The sequence below is a fragment of the Cebus imitator genome, unplaced genomic scaffold, assembly GCF_001604975.1.
Source record: "Cebus imitator isolate Cc_AM_T3 unplaced genomic scaffold, Cebus_imitator-1.0 Scaffold827, whole genome shotgun sequence".
Classification (NCBI taxonomy): Eukaryota; Metazoa; Chordata; class Mammalia; order Primates; family Cebidae; genus Cebus; species Cebus imitator.
Window position 1 is genome coordinate 173,146 of NW_016108142.1, and position 17,593 is coordinate 190,738.

The 17,593-nt window shown below is 39.2% G+C and overlaps 1 protein-coding gene across 1 annotated transcript in view; it reads left to right on the forward strand.

Moving 5' to 3' along the window:
• Positions 1-17,593, forward strand: part of FAR2 (fatty acyl-CoA reductase 2) — a 154,416-nt gene that overhangs the window by 91,107 nt on the left and 45,716 nt on the right. Inside the window, exon 2 of the mRNA XM_017520375.2 lies at positions 11,569-11,797. Coding sequence (XP_017375864.1) covers positions 11,609-11,797 — 189 coding nt within the window. The 5' untranslated portion in view covers positions 11,569-11,608. The remainder of the gene's footprint in view (positions 1-11,568; positions 11,798-17,593) is intronic.

Genomic DNA, 17,593 nt, shown 5'->3' on the forward strand with positions numbered 1-17,593 from the left:
AAAAAAAAAAAAAAAAAAAAGCCAGATGTGGTGGTGGGCCCCTGTAAGTAATCTCAGCTACTCGGGAGGTTGAGGCATGAAAATCACTTGAACCTGGGATGGGGAGGTTGCAGTGAGCCGAGATCATGCCACTGCATTCCAGCTTGGGCAACAGAGCGAGACTCTGTCTCAAAATAAAAAGCTTACCCCAGAAATTTAAAGGTTGATATTAATTATTCTCATGTATTATTTTATTCAGATGTATTTGTGTTTGTATTAGTTTGCTTGGACTTCCATAACAAAATACCAGATCATACCAGAATGGTTTGCTTAAACAACAGACATTTATATTATCACAGTTCTGGAGGCTAAAAGTTCAAGATCAAGGTGGTGACAAAATTTGTTTCTGGTAAGGTCTTTCTTCCTGGCTTGCAGACTATTGCCTATGATACTCCCTGTGTCCTCACATAGCCTTTCTCTGTATCTGCCTAGAGAGCTCTCTGGTGTCCCCTTTGCTTATGAGGACATTAGTCCTGTCAGATTAGGGCCCTGCCCTATGACATCATTTAACATTAATAACCTTCTAAAGTTTCTGTCTCCAAATACTGTCATATTGTGGACTAGGGCTTCAAATTATGAACTTTAGGGAGACACAGTTCAGTCCATGACACTGTGTAGTAATGTCAGTTGGGCCACACTTTTAAAAATAAATACATCTTAAACTAAGGAAATATGTTTTACAAATTTTTATATACTCCTAGTGCCCACAACAAAAGTAGAGACTATAAAATACTAGCTATCACTACTTTCTTTTTTCCTTTCCTTTTATTTATTTATTTATTTATTTACTTAATTGAGACCAAGTTTTGCTCTTCTTGCCCAGGCTGGAGTGCAGCGGTGTGATCTGGGCTCACTGCAACCTCTACCTCCCAGGTACAAGTGATTCTCCTGTCTCAGCCTCCCAGGCAGCTCAAATTACAGGCATATGCCATCACGCCTACCTAATTTTACTACTTTCTAAGAACTTCTTTTTAAAGTAGCTATTAGTAAATTGCCTTTTAGTTTATCTTATTATGTTTTAAGTTATTATTTTTTAAACACAGGGTCCTGCTTTGTTACCCAGGCTAGTGTGTGGTGGCACCATCATAGCTCACTGCAGCCCCAAACTCCTGTGCCCAAGGGATCCTCCTACCTCACCCTTCCTAGTAGCTGGGATTACAGGCATGTGCCACTATGCCCTACTAAGTTTTTTATTTTTAGTAGAGATGGGGTCTCACTATAATGCCTAGCCCAGTCTCAAATTCCTGGCATCAGGCCATCCTCCTGCCTCGACCTCCCAAAGTGCTAGAATTACAGGCATGAGCTATCACACGCAACCTAAATCAGCTTTTGAAAATCATAAAAACCTAGTACAGACAGGAAGCAAAGCTCTATAGCCTTAATCCTACCACACTCTTATACAACTACTCTCATTTATTTCACTCCTTTCCAATCTTTTCCAATGATAAAAATCACAGGGATTTGTAATAGACATTATATAAGTTTAAATATAAATTTTTTTCATTGACATTATTTTGAATATTATTTTGTAAATGCTTTTCCTTAACATAATTATTGAAAGAATTTCAATGTTTAATTCTGGTGAAGCAGAACAGTTTTCATTTACTGATTTTTACAAGACAGCAATAACTTTCTTTGATTTAATCAACCCGTATTATCATGCCTATTGCCAGCCAAAACTCCATTTTTCTACATGAGATGTCTCTCAACATACAATATTCTTTGAGCCTTCAAAAAAGACAACAGAATTACCTGAAAATGAAGTTGACTTGATTATCTATAGAATCATCCATATACAACAACCAATACTAAATGGCTTTTTTCTCAGCTGACCCAATGCTAGCTTAATGGTCATTCTGTCTTGAGTGTGCCTGTGATAGGTTTGGTTGAATGAAATGGAGAAGCTCAAGCTTTGTGAGAGCTGGGATCATGGACTCGTTTATAGAACAGACACTGTAAGAAACTTGGTGAAAATAAAAAGTGGGAAATATTTCTCTGGAAAAATCTTCCTTCATATCCACTTTGAATATTATCAAGATTTTCCATATGTATAATTTGCTTGGGTCAATGTAATTAGTTATGAATGATTTAATATAAAGTAGGGATTGGGAGGGGGTCATGTTTGTTCTTAGCTTCATAAGCAGAAATTTGTCTTGAATTTTACTTTCTAAAGCATGTGCCAGTATGAAATAAAAATTAAAGAAGGTTGTAGTACAATGGTTCTTTGACAGAAGCAATTTTTCCCCCTGGAAAAATTTAGCAAAGTCTGGAGACATTTTTGGTCATCATACCCGGCAGATGGGGTTGGGTGAGAGTAGTGGCTTTTCCTATCCAGTGAGGGGAGGCCAGGGATGCTGTAAACCTCCTACATGGAACTGGCAGCCTTCAAAACAGAGAATGATCTGGCCCCAAATGTCAGTAGTGCCAAGATTAAAAAATCCCTGGTCAAGAGTAACATTCCTGAGAGGAAGAGCATCTTGTTTCTTTTTAAAAGTATTTCTCTCCAGTGGACTACCAAGACATTTGGATAAATTTGTCTTTCTTAGTGTTTGAATCTTAATTTTTTTTTTATTTTCCCTAAGAACCACGTAAAGAATAACGTTCCCATATGCTGAAACCCACCACAAATGTATAACTTAACACACCTATAATGATTTAATATTTTAACATCTGTTCTCTAGGAATTAGAACAGACTTATTTTATCACCAGAAGAAGAGAAAACTCTCTCTACTCATAACCATGGAAAATTGATGATCTTTACTCCAGAAGATAAATGAAAAATCTAAACTGCATATAGCCTATTCATTGTTATCTTCAGTGCCTAAACACGAGGGCCTGGCACATAGTAGGCATTCAGCAAAAATATACAGACTGACTGTCTTTTTGCTTTTTTTTAAATTCAACCATCCAATAGCCTACATTATATAGGATGTTTGGGAGGGTTAGTATTCTGGAGATTGTCGAAGTAACTTCGACTTCTCACAAACCGTATCATGCAAATGAGGGGTAGGAAAGTATCCTCTGCTCTCTGCAATAATAGTCTGAGAAAATATGAAAGGAGGCCATGACCCTGAGCTGTTCTAAAGCAGAAGGAAGACCTTCTAGAGTTGTACATATGCTATTATTCAATGCAAAACTCTTTTACTTTAAAAAAATAATTAATGTAATTATTTTATTAAGTTATATTAAGGGTTAACAATTCCTAGACTTTACAAAGTTGTAACATGAAATTGGATTTCAGGGAGCCAAATTTTATAGGTTGCTACAAAAGTATTGCAGTTTTTGCCATCGAAAGAAATGGCAAAATAGGAGTTCCTGTGGCTAGGAATCAAGCCATATCTTGAATGTGGAAGCAAGAGGTAGAATAAACATCTCTGATGCAGCTTCGTTCTGAGGGTGAGGAATCCTTTTTGACATTTTCCAGAATCACTTCAGTTGATTAGAATCATGGAGACAACTCCTTTGCCACCTCCTCGTGACAATTGGGTGACAAGGGCCAGAAGATACTGGTTTATGTTTTGTTTTCCTGTCAAAGCACTCATTGGACTGTGTCACAGGATTTATTGTGTTTTGGGAAATATTTGAACTTTGGACAGAGGCAGGAGATTCCATTCTTTGGGGACACATTGAAGAGATTCACACACACACAGGAGATTCCATTCTTTGGAGACACCTTTGTCCCACAAGAAATAGGTTCAGAGTAACAAGAGGAAGCAGAGCAAAAGGGCTGAATAAGAGCCTCCAGTGATTTTACCCCTTGCAAACACACCAAATGGAACAACTATCCACATAAAAAATCACCTTCACAAGAATCAAAAATAAGCTGAGCAATCATAGTACCTGATTTTAACATCATGTAAGGAAAGAAGCACTGAAGAGGGTAGGAAAGATAGTCTTGAATTCCCTAGGTAGCCGCTCCCCTATGCCGCCCAGGCAGCAGCCTGGTGGAGCAGAGAGGTAATCTGTACAACTGGGGGAAAGGGTGCTCAGTAATTGTGGGACTTTGCATTAGAACTTAGTGCTGCCCTGTCAGAGAGGAAAGCAACACAAGACAGCTCAGCTAGTGCCCACAGAGGGAGCATTTAGACCAGCCTTAACTAGAGACAAATTGTCCATCCAGTGGTCAGAACCTGAATTAAGCAAGCCACACCACCATGGGCTAAAGTACTCTGGGGTCTTAAACTTGAAAGATGGTGTAGGCTTCAAGGAGTACAATTCCTGGGCAAGTCCTGATGTAGTGCTGGGCTCAGTTTGGAGGCAGTGCACTTGAGATGCATCAGCCAGGGCAGTCAAAGGAGTGCTTGCACCATCCCTCCCCTAACCACAGGCATTGCAGCTTGCAGCTCTCGTAGAGACCCTTTCCTTCTGCTTAAGGATAGGAGTGGGAAAAGTGAAGAGGACTTTGTCTTGCAACTTGGAACTCAGCTCAGCCACAGTGGGATAAGGCAGCAGACAGAGTCCTGAGGCCCTCCATTCCAGGACTTAGCTGTTAGATGACATTTCTAGACACACCCTGAGCCAGAAGGAAACCTGCTACCTTTAAGCGATAAAACCAGTCCTGGCAGGATTAATCACTTGCTAACTAAAGAGCCCTTGTTTCTGAATAATCAACAGTGGTATCCAGGCAGTAATTGCCAAGCGCCTTGGGTGAGATTCAGAGCTGTGCTCACTTCAATTGTGACCCAATGCATTCCTAGCTGTGGTAGCTCTGGAGATAGACTCCTTCCTTCTGTTTGAGTACAGGAGAGGGAAGAGTAGGAAGGACTTTCTTATGGCTTGGGTGCCAGCTTAGCCAGTGTAGAATAAAGCATCAGGTAAATTCCTAAGGTTCCTGACTCCAGACCCTGGCTCCAGGAAGGCATCTCTGGACCTGCTTGGGTTCAGGGAAAGCTCACCACCCTGAAGGGAGACAGGCTCAGTTTGTTTGGGGGAAAGTAGGAGAAAAAAACAAGAGTCTCTGGTATTCCAGGGAATTCTCCTGGATTTTACCCAAGGTCATCGAAGCAGTACCTTCAGGACTGTGCAACAGCTACAGTGTTGCTGGGTTTGGGTTACTCCTTAGTGCAGATATGGCTTCAGTGACAAAGGACATAGGTCACAACACCCAGCTCCCTTTGAATACTTGGAAAGACTTTCCAAGAAGGATTGATACAAACGAGCCCAAACGGCAATGATTACAATAAATACCTGACTCTTAAACATCCAGGTACCAAAGAATATCCACAAGCATCAAGACCATCCAGGAAAACATGACCTCACCAAACCAGCTAAGTAAGGCACCAGTAACCAATCCAAGACAACACAGAGAAGGAATTTAGAATACTATCAGATAAATTTCACAAAGAGACTAAAATAATTAAAGAGTTAAGCAGAAATTCTGGAGCTGAAAAATGTAGTTGACATACTGAAGAATGCATCAGAGTCTCTTAACTCTCATCAAGCAGAAGAAAAAACTAGGGAGCTTGAAGACAGTTTATTTGGAAGTACACAGAGAAGATAAAATAATAAAAAAGAATGAAGCATGCCCAGAGGATCTAAAAAATAGCCTCAAAAGTGCAAGTCTAAGAGTGATTGACCATAAAGAGGAGATAGAGAGAGAAGAGATCAGGTAGAAAGTTTATTCAAAGGGATAATAACAGAGAAATTCCCAAGCCTAAAGAAAAAGATCAATATATAAGTAGAAGGAGGTTATAGAACAAGTAGATTTAACCCAAAGATTATCTCAAGACATATAATAATCAAACTTCCAAAGGTAAAGGATCCTAAAAGCAGCAAGAAAAAAGAAACAAACAACATACAATGGAGTTCCAATACATCTTGTTGCAGGCTTTTAAGTGAAAACCTAACAGGCCAGGAAAGATGGCATGACATATTTGAAGTGCTGAAGAAAAAAATCTTTTACCCTAGAATAAAATGTCTGGCAAAAGTATCCTTCAAGGATGAAGGAGAAATAAAGACTTTCCCAGACAAACAAAAGCTGAGGGATTTCATCAACACCAGACCTGTCCTATAAAAAATGCTAAAGACAGTTTTTCAATATGTGAGGAAAGGATGTTAATGAGTAGGAAGAAATCATCTGAATGTACTGAAAGCTCACTGGTAATAATGAGTATTATTAATTGTAGTGTGTAAACTACACTTAAGTAGGAAGCCTAAATGATGAACCAATCACAAATAATAACAACAATTTTTGAAGACATAGCCAATACAATAATATATGAAAAGAAATAAAAAAGTTAAAAAGTGGGGAGATGAAGTTAAAGTGTAGAGTTTTTATTAGTTTTCTTTTTGTGTGTTTGTTTATGCAATTAGTATTAAGTTGTCATGGGTTTAAAATGGAAAACGGGTTAAGATAGCACTTGTAAGCCTCACATCAACCTCAAATTGAAAAACATACATGCATACCTTAAAAATAAAAAACAAGAAATTAAATTATACCTCCAGAGAAAATAACCTTCACTAAAAGGAAGACAGGAAGGAAAGAAGAAAGAGAAGACCACAAAACAACCAGAAGCCAAGTAACAAAATGGCAGGAGGAAGTCATTACTTATAGATAATAACATTGAATGTAAATGGACTACACTCTCAAGTCAAGTTATACAGTGAATAAATGAATGAAAAAACAAGACCTCATGATCTGTTGCCCACAAGAAACACACTTCACCTATAAAGATGCACATACATGGAAAATAAAGAGATGGAAAAAGATATTCCATGCTAATAAAAACCAAAAAAGAACACTAATAGCTATATCAAACAAGATAGATTTCAAGACAAAAACTATAAGAAGGGACAAAGATTGTCATTATATAATGATAAAGAGGTCAAACCAGCAACAGGATATAATATAAATATATATGCACCCAACACTGGAGCACCCAGATACATAAAGCAAATATTATTAGAGTTAAAGAGAAATACAGACCTCAATACAATAATACCTGGAGACTTCAACACCCCACCTTGAGCACTGAACACACTTCTCAGACAGAAACTCAGTAAAGAAACATTGGACTTAATCTGCACTATAGATCAAATGGACCTAATAGATATTTACAGAACACATCCAACAGCTACAGAATACACACATTCTTCTCCTCAGAACATAGATCATTCTCAAGGATAGACCATATATTAGGTCACAAAACAAGTCTTAAAACATTTAAAAAGTGGAAATAATATCAAGCATCTTCTCTGGCCACAATGGAGTAAAACTAGAAATCAACAACAAGACCAATTTTGGAAACTATACAAACATATAGAAATTAAATAATATTCTCCTGAATGACCGGTGGGTCAATGAAGCAATTGAAAATTTACTTGAAACATGTTTAGGAATGTACAACCTATCAAAATTGAACCATGAACAGATTCAAAACCTGCATAGACCAATAACAAGTAATGAGATTGAAGCCATAATAAAAAGTCTCCCAGCAAAGAGAAGCCCATTACCTGGTGGCTTCACTGCTGAATTTTACCAGTCATCTAAAGAAAAACTAATACTAATCCTACTCAAAGTATTCCAAAAAACAGAGAAGGAAGGAATACTTCCAAACTTATTTTATAGTACCAATATTACCCTGGTACCAAAACCAGATAAAGACACATCAAAGGAAAAAAAGAAAGAAAGAAAACTTTAGGCCAATATCCCTGATGAACATTGAGGCAAAAATCTCCAACAAAATGCCAGCAAACTAAGTTCAAGAACACACTAAAAAGATCATTCACCACGATCACATGTGATTTATTTAAGAGAGACAAGGACAGTTCAACATATGCAAATCAATCAATATAAATCAATGAATATATGGCATCATATCAACAGAATGAAGGACAAAAACCATATGATCATTTCAATTAATGCTGAAAAAAGCATTTGATAAAATTCAACATCCCTCTGTGATAAGAATCCTCAAAAAACAGGATATAGAAGGAACATACCTCAACATAATAAAGGCCCACAGCTAGTATCATAGTCAAAGGGGAAAAACTAAAAGCCTAAGATCTGGAACAAAACAAGGATGAAAGGATGACCACTATCACCAGTGTTATTCAACATAGTACTGGAAGTCCTAACTAGAGTAATCAGACAAGAGAAAGAAATCAGCCTGGTGCAGTGGCTCATGCCTGTAATCTTAGCACTTTGGGAGGGCAAGATGGGAGAATTGCTTGAGCTCAGCAGTTTGAGACCAGTGTGCAGTGTGGGAAACATAGTGGGATCCTGTCTCAAAAAAAATAAGGAGAGAGAGAAAGGAGAGAGAGAGGGAGAACGAAGAAAAAAAAGGCATCTAAATTGGAAAGGAAGAAGTCAAATCAGCCTTGTTTGCATATGATACGATATTATATCTTGAAAAGCTAAATGCTGCACCAAAAAACTGTTAGAACTGATGAACAGATTCAGTAAAGTTGCAGGATACAAAATCAACATACAAAATTCAGCAACATTTCTATTATATGCCCACAGTGAACACTCTGAAAAAGAAGTCAAGAAGGTAATTCCATTTACAATAGCTACAAATAAAAAATTAAATACAAATTAACCAATGAAATAAAGGATCTCTACAATAAAACCTATAAAACACTGATAGAAGAAATTAATAAGGACACAGACAAAAATGGAAAGATAGTCCATGTTCATGAGTTGGAAGAATCAATATTATTAAAATCTCTGTACTACCCAAAGCAATCTACAGATTCAATGCAATCCTTATCAAAATACCAATGAAATTTCTCACAGAAATAGAGAAAGTAATCCTAAAATTTATATGGAACCATAAAAGACCCAGAATAGCCAAAGCTATCCTGGGCAAAAAGAATAAAACTGGAGGAATCACATTGCCTGACTTCAAATTGTACTACAGAGCTATTGTAAGCAACACAACTTGGTACTATCATAAAAACAGACATATAGACCAGTGGAACAGAATAGAGAATCTAGAAACAAATCCACACACCTATAGTAAATTCATTTTTGACCAAGGTGCCAAGAACATACACTGGGGAAATAAATAGTGCTGGGAAAACTGGATATATATACTGTATGCAGAAGAATGAAACTAGACACCTATCTCTTGCCATTTGCAAAAATAAAAACAAATTGGATAAGAGAAGCATGTGACATCTTCAGAACAAATGAGGTTGGGAAGTCATCCTCTTCAAACTTAATTTTCCTTCTGTTTTTGTGCCAACCACATTTATGTATGCCTAATATCCTATTAAAGGAATAAGGTACCTCAACATTTTTAAGGAAATAGGCAAAATTTATCATGAAGTACAGTTACATTTGGTGAGAATATCTGGCTGTTATGATTGATTGAGTTTTAAATTATCTCCTCTCACTTACAAAAGAAATGGGCAAACAAAATGTATGAGACAGGACATTTAAAATAAATGCCTAAAAGTAAAGCTAGAAACCATTAAGAAGGAAAAATGTAAAACCAGCCACTATGCTAATAGCCAATATTTGAGTCTGTGCTATAAGCAATGTATATTGCTAAGGGTTTTGCATGTATTCACTCATTTCATCCTTACCAAAGCACTATTAAGTGGATACTTTTGTTATCCATATTTTCCTGTTGAGTAACTGAAACACAGAGAGATTAGTGATCTCCTGAGGTCACACAGCTAATAAGTGGTAGAACTGGGATTTTCCTTCAGACAGTCTTGCTTAGAACTTGAATGCTAATCTTGGGTGCTATTCTGCCTTCCTAACTTGGGGACACTAATTTTCCAAGCTTAAAACAAGGAAAGAATATTCAGTACTTTTTCCAAGTGCTAAATTCTTGAGAAAGTCACTGGGTGAATTCTAATATACTCACGTAACATTACATAACATGACAAAAACATCATTACTTGGCTGTTTGCACAAGATCCAAACGTGTTCTTCATCATAATATTTCTCTCATCCACCCTCAACAAGGGAGCTTAAACAGTAAGTCAGTGAACACAGCCAACGTGATTTGAAATCCAGATTTCCTGAAATGAATCGCACTGAACATTGGATGTGATTTCTGTCATTGATCCCTGTTTTACTTACTTCATAGCATGTGCAACAGTCTGTGATAATCTTGTTTATATGTTTATTTGACTTTGCATACTTTGCATTGCATTGCTGGCCTCCCCTGCTAGAGTGACAGCAAGGACCAGTCTGCTTTGCTCATCTGCATGTCTTTAGAACTTACCATAGTGTCTGGAATAGTAGGTGCTCAAAAATGTTTTTTTTAGTAAATAATCCTCCAAAGACAAAGAATTCTGCCTAAGAACAGGGCCTCAAGATCTTCAAAATACAAATTATGACTATGAAGAGTCATTGTTACTGCAAGGGTTACTAGCAGAACATTCTGGGCCAGAGTTGGAGAGCAGAGTGTTGATGCTTAGTTGTTTTTTTCTTCTTTATAAGCCCTGATGTCAGGGCCAGTCCCTGGAGCTGTGTTCTGCAGGATCCACCCAAACCCCATCCACACAGGCAGTTGGAAACTTTCTACGGTTGACAAAGTGAGTGGACAGAAAGGAAGATCTTCCCCCGACCTCTAGCACTGTTTAGTTCAAAACTCTCTGCTGCTGTCTTCCATCAATTATCTCCAACCTGAACTGAAAGACAAAACACCTCATGTTGCATTTCTGCAGCAAGGGTTGCATCTGGCTTCCACCACCAGATTTGTTTTTTCTCAGCACTTCTGCAAACACAGGACTTATGTGGACAAACCAAGCCCTGCATTGTAGCCCATGCTATTTCAGGGCACACCAAAGCCTATGGGCTGTGGCTTCCCTCCTCGGCCTCCTCAACCATTGCTTTTCAGTGTCTCCACCCCATGAGCAGCATATGAGGGGGAAAAAGGTGGCACTCAACCTAGACCCATTTTCCACTCAAGGAAGAGAATAACCTAACTATATTATTTGTTCCAATGTTTTCTCTAAATATGAAACTCAAACACTAATCACATCATATTTTTTAAAAATGTAATAACTATTCTAAGCTTTGGTTTCACAAGCTGCAGGGCCAGTTCTAGCCTTCCCATGTATGTCCTGTAACACTGCATTTCTTTATTTCCCCTAAGCATGCCATGCCACACTACTGCAACTTTGCCCTTGCTCTTTCCTTGGCTTGGGTCACCCTGACCCCACTGTCTTCAAGTTTCAGCTCAGATGTCACCACCCACAGACACTTTGAAATTTCCAGATGTGGCTATATACCCCTCTCATGTCTCCCTCTGTTTCAGCACTTACTATATTTTATTTAACAATCTCTTTATCTGTCTGCCTCCTCCATTAGACTGCAAGCAATTCCTTGAGAGCCATGTCTTTCTCATTTCTTCCTCACAGTTCCTGGCATAAAGTCTAGCATGTAGACAGAACTCAATAAATATTGATTGGAATGAGTCGTATTGCCTAAAAGCCACGATGCTCTCACTCTCTGACCTATTTTTTTCTGCATTCAAAACTCTTGAAAGCACTAGAAACATTTTAAGTGACTTTGAGTATTAGAACTTCGGAGGATGTAATCTTTTGTTATTTCTCTTCCTTTTCAGGAAACTCTTTCAGGAGCTATAAAAGAGAAAGGGAGGAATCATGTCCATGATCGCAGCTTTCTATGGCGGCAAGTCCATTCTCATCACAGGGGCCACAGGCTTCATGGGCAAAGTGCTGATGGAGAAGCTGTTTCGCACCAGCCCGGACCTGAAAGTCATTTACATCCTTGTGAGGCCTAAGGCTGGCCAGACACTCCAGCAGAGGGTTTTCCAGATCCTAAACAGTAAGGTATGCCTTATAGGAAGGCGTGTGTGATGGGCAATGCCTTAGGGCAAGATGGTTCACTACAGTGTTCTCTTATAGACCCACATTGCAAGTGGGGACCAGGCTACCTGCACAGGTAGCGAAAGGCAGACAAAACAAGACAGGAACCAGCTGCTTGTGGAAATCGGTGGTGTTTTCCCAAAAGAGGGAAAAGAGTGCTTAGTTTCAGTACAGGGCAGGTGAGATCATCTATGTTCTGGAAACTACTAAGTATCAAAATACTCAAACTTCCTGGGTGGATGCCTCAGGCTTAGTATCTGCTGCAAGTTCATCTGAACTCTTTACTAATTTTCTTTTAAATTTAAGGTGGTTTTTCCTCCCCAGATTTTTGGATATTCTATTCTATTCTATTCTATTCTATTCTACTGCATAGGAAGCAGATGTAATTAGTAAATTGTCTTAACTCTACAAGGTTTAGCTGTTATATATTTTATTTATGGAAACTTTTGATATTTCCATTATCCCATAAGTTCTCTCTTTTATTTTATTTATTTATTTATTTTTTGAGATGGAGTCTCACTCTATTGCCTGACTGGAGTGCAATGACACGATCTTAGCTCACTGTAACCTCCACCTCCCTAGTTCAAGCAATTATTTTCTGCCTTAACCTCCTAAGTACCTGGGACTATAGGTACGCAGCACCATGTCCAGCTAATTTTTATATTTTTAGTAGAGACGGGGTTTGACCATGTTGGCTAGGATGGTCTTGATCTCTTGACCTCGTGATCTGCCCGCCTGGGCCTCCCAAATTGCTAGGATTACAGATAAATACTNTATTTTATTTATTTATTTATTTTTTGAGATGGAGTCTCACTCTATTGCCTGACTGGAGTGCAATGACACGATCTTAGCTCACTGTAACCTCCACCCTCCTAGTTCAAGCTTTTCCTGCCTCAGCCTCCTGAGTAGCTGGGTGGGACTATAGGTCCTCACAGCCATGCCCAGCTAATTTTTGTATTTTTAGTAGAGACAGGGTTTGACCATGTTGGCTAGGATGGTCTTGATCTCTTGACCTCGTGATCTGCCCGCCTGGGCCTCCCAAATTGCTAGGATTACAGATAAATACTTCTAAGGTAAAAACATTGGAAATAAAATATTATATCTGTGAATGAGCATTTGGATATCAAAACCTCTCTCTTCTTGAAAAAAAAAAGACATTATACATATTCTCTCATGTTTCAATTTATAAATTTCAAGGCAGTATAACCTTGGGTCTCAAATGTATCTGGGTTCAAACTCTGGCTTATCAATTTGTTGTCATATTACTTCTTAAATTTCAGATTTTAGATTTTCAAACTTTCAGATGTTTTAAATAGAAACAACTACTTTCATGGGAACTAAATGAGAAAATGTACACATGTTGTTCATAATGCACTTTGGAATTTAGGGGGTGACATAAGATGAGCAAAAAGAAAATTCAAAGTCTTTTTTTTTTGCAGACTACTTTCCAGTGTGTAGGAATGCTACCATCTATGATTCACATGTATCTGATAGCACAGCACATTATAGACTGCCCAGAAACACTGATGATCAAATTTCTCTGCTTGCAACAGAAAACGAATTTGGTACAAACCATCATCAAGCAAATTGGAAAAGCCTCATATCTCATGGCTTGACCCAGCAGTGGGACATGGTAATCCTAACAGCTAACATTCACTGGATACTTACTACATGGTGCCTACTATCCAAAGCTCTTTTCACACCTTACTTCATGTATCTTTGCAACAACCCTGTGACGTAAGAACCAGTACTATCCTAATTTTATACATGGGAAAACTGAGGCCTGAATCATTAATTTGCCTAAGGTCTCCAACCCCACAGCCTGACTCTAAGGCCAGCACACTTGCTCCTGCCTCACACTGCCTCCAGGATAACTAATGGTTCTTAAAAGGCTGATATGACATAGAACCCAAACCTAGAATAAATTCCCAGGTCTCTCTTCAGACAGTTTTTTTCAGTTATCTACCCCTAACGGACTTTGTTTTCTTAGGGTCGATCTTCTCATGGAGTATCTTAATAGTGTTCTCTGTATTTCCTGAATTTGCATGTTGGCTTGTCTTGCTAGGTTGGGGAAGTTTTAGATAATACCCTGAAGTGTGTTTTCCAGTTGGTTTCCATTCTCCTTGACTCCTTCTGGTACTCCAATCAATTATAGGTTCGGTCTTTTTATGAAGTCCCATTATTTCTTGGAGGCTTTATTCATTCCTTTTCATTCTTTTTTCTCTCTTGTTGTGTTAGTTCAGTAAGGCGGTCTTCACACTCTGATATCCTCTGTTCCGCTAAGTTGATTCAGCTGTTGATACTTATGTATGCCTCATGATGTTCTCGTGCTGTGTTTTTCAGCACCATCAGGTCCTTAATGTTCCTCTCTAAGCTGGTTATTGTTGTTAGCGATTCCTCTAACATTTTATCAAGGTTCTTTGCTTGTTAGCGATTCCTCTAACATTTTATCAAGGTTCTTAGCAAAGAAGCTAAGAACCTTGGTAAAATGTTAGAGGAATCGCTAACAAGAAGATGCTCCTTTTAGCCCATCATAGTCTTTTATTACCCATCTTCTGACGCCTACTTGTGTCTAATTCGTCCATTTGATCCTCGGTCCAGTTCTGTGCCCTTGATGGAGAGATGTTGCAATCATTTGGAGGAGAGAGGCATTCTGGCCTTTTGAGTTTTCAGCATTTTTTCCATTGATTTTTTTTCATCTTCATGAGTTTGTCTAGTTTCGGTCTTTGAGGCTGCTGACCCTTGGATGGGGTTTTTGTGGGGGCCTTTTTGTTGCTGATGATGCTGTTGTTGCTTTCTGCTTGTTTGTTTTTCTTTCAGTAGTCAGGTCCCTCTTCTGTAGGGCTGCTGCAGTTTGATGGGGGTTCGCTTCAGGCCTTATTCATCTGATTCGCTCCTGTGCCTGGAGATGTCACTCAAGGAGGCTAGAGAGCAGCAAAAATGGGTGCCTGCTCCTTCTCCTAGGACCTCTGACCTCGAGGGGCACCAAACTGATGCCACTAGGATCACTCCTGTAGAGGGTGTCTGACAACCCCTGTTGCAGGGTCTCGCCCAGTTGTGGCACTGGAAGCAGCATGGTGTGAGGAAGCCCTTTGTCCCTTGGTGGAGAGGCTGTGTTTTACTTGGGGGAACCCACTCGTCTGGGTTGCCAGTGATTCCTCAGAACTACCAGGATGAGTGGCTAAGTCTGCTGGTCCACAGAGACTGTAGCCACCCCTCCGCCTAGGTGCTCAGGCCCAGTAAGATCAGAATTCTGTCCCTGAGCCTCTGGCTGGAGTTACTGAAGATACTGTAGGAAAGCCCCTCCCCCACCACTGAGGAAGGATGGATCAGGGTTAGGCCTGAAGAAGCACTGTGGGCTCTGACTGCTACAGCTCGTGTGTTGGGCTGTGGGGACAAGCCTTGGGACCAAGCCATCCAGCCTCCCTGACTCCAGCAGGGGAAAGGAGCAGCCTGGAGCTATAAAAATGGGTGCCGCCCTTCCGCGCCCCGGGAGCTTTGCTTGTTAGGCAGTTGTGAGTCCCAGTGCTGACTGCTGCCCCTCCCACAAGGAGCCCAACTGGCTTAGACAGCAGGCAGTGGCAGCCAGTGCTGGTCGCCGACCCCCGCCCCCTTCCGAGTTCAGTAGGCTTAAGCAGATTCCAGCTGAGAGGCCGTAAGAATCTATACTTTCTGGGTTGGGATATTGGGCCCTGGTGGCGTGAGTTTGACAGTGGCATCTTCCGACCTGTGAGTCGCACAGTTCCATGGAAAAAGCAGTTTTCCTGGCTGGGGGGCGGGCTCACTCACCACCTCCCCTGGCTGGGGGGAAAGGGTTCCCCTTCCCTGTGTGGTTCTCAGCCGAGCCACTGCACCACACCGCTGTCTTCCTTCCCTCCGTGGGTCAGCCTTCTAGTCAACTCGATGAGAGAACCTGAATACCTCAGTTGCAGGTGAAGGATTCACACGCTTACTATGGTTTTTTTTTTTTTTTTTTTTTTTTTTTTTTTTTTTTTTTTTTTTATTATTGGCGCCTCCGATCACCACTGCTTCTAGCTGGCATCTTGGCCCCACCTCTGGACTTGTTTTCATCACATAGCGGACATTTCTTGTTAGTTTGACAGCTTTGTTGCCAACTAAGGATTTCTAGATAAATATTGTGGCAGAGAGTCTTCTGGTCAACCCTGTCTTTACCTACTGCTTCTTTCAATGCAGCGTTTTTGATAACACAGCAACACTGCCTTTGTTCCGGGAATCTTGATTATACTGTATGTAACTTATCTGTGAAACGGCCTTGCAAATCTCAGCACCTGTTTTCACTATTGGGCTACTTATTGACAGCTGTTGACTTTTATGAAGAGTAGTTCTCAAAGTGTGGTCCCAAGATCAGCAGCATTCAGTATCACCTGGGACCTATCTGTTGTGATCAAATGGTTCTTAACAGCCTGGGCTTTGGAGGCAAACGGACCTGGGTTTCAATTTCCATACTACCAATTATGAGCTGTGTGATACTGAACTAGATACATACTTTGCTGAGCCTTGGTTTCTTTATCTGTGAAGTGCTGTAATAATACCTTGCTTACCCAGGGAGCCTCTGTGTCTTTCTCTCTTGCCCTCAAGGCTTTCTGGATTTAAGTTATGCCTTTCACCACTATTTCCTAGGGCCTCACTTTTTGCTAAGTTATGCTGTATACTAAGTTATGCGCCAAAAAATGTTTTTTTCCATAAATTTTTCCCTCTAAGAGTTGTGGGAAAAGGGAATCTGATGTGTATAATATAGTTAAAAAAAACACATCTGTGGTAGATCCCAAACCACGTCTACGTGTCCATTTTGTGGGTAACAAGAACAGATTCCATCACCTGATTATTAAAACACAAGCCATTGGCTATGCAAATATCTATTTTCTTGTCATTCTATGGAATCTGATACCTGTGAAGAGATCTTCCATGGAAAAAATTATCTGCTTGACTTTATTGCTGCTTATCCCAAAACTGAAAAGCTTTTGCTACACAAATTATGTATGCTTCGGAACATAAGAATGCTGTTGCTGATTGGCTGTGGATAAAGCTCTGTGCAAATAAGGAGTTACTCAACAAATAGTTACTGGCCATCTATGAGATTCAAGATATAATTGCTCATATTCACTTTGAAATTGAAAATTCAAAACAAAGACAAGAAAGATGAAATTATATTTTTTAAGTTATGGGGATGAACTGTTTTGAAAGGTAAAAGAAACCTCTACATTATATATATATATATATATATATATATATATGAATATATATACACACACATATATATGTGTATGTTTGTGTGTGTATATATATATATGTATGTATGTATATATATTTCCTTCAATAAAAAAAATTGTTAGAGTCAAAATGTTACCATCTCCAGATGTTTTTATTTAGCTTAGTATCTAAAATCATTTAGGTGACCCATTCCCATGTTTGGAGAATTTTAAAAATTTCTTGTCTACATCTGTGCTTTTCAGTGTAGTAGCCACTAGCCATATATAGCTATTTAAATTTTTATCAGTTATAATTAAATGAAACTTAAAATTCAGTTCTTCAGTCATAATAGCTACATTTCAAGTGCTCAATAGCCACACATGGTTAGTGGCTTATTTTTACTGGACAGGACAGGTGTAGAACATTTCCATTATCACAGAAGTTTTACCAGACAGCATTGATATAGTTGGTTAAGTATCTTGTAGAGAAAGACTATATTGTGATTCAGATTTCCATGTTATCCATCATTTTTATTAATCCTAAAGACAC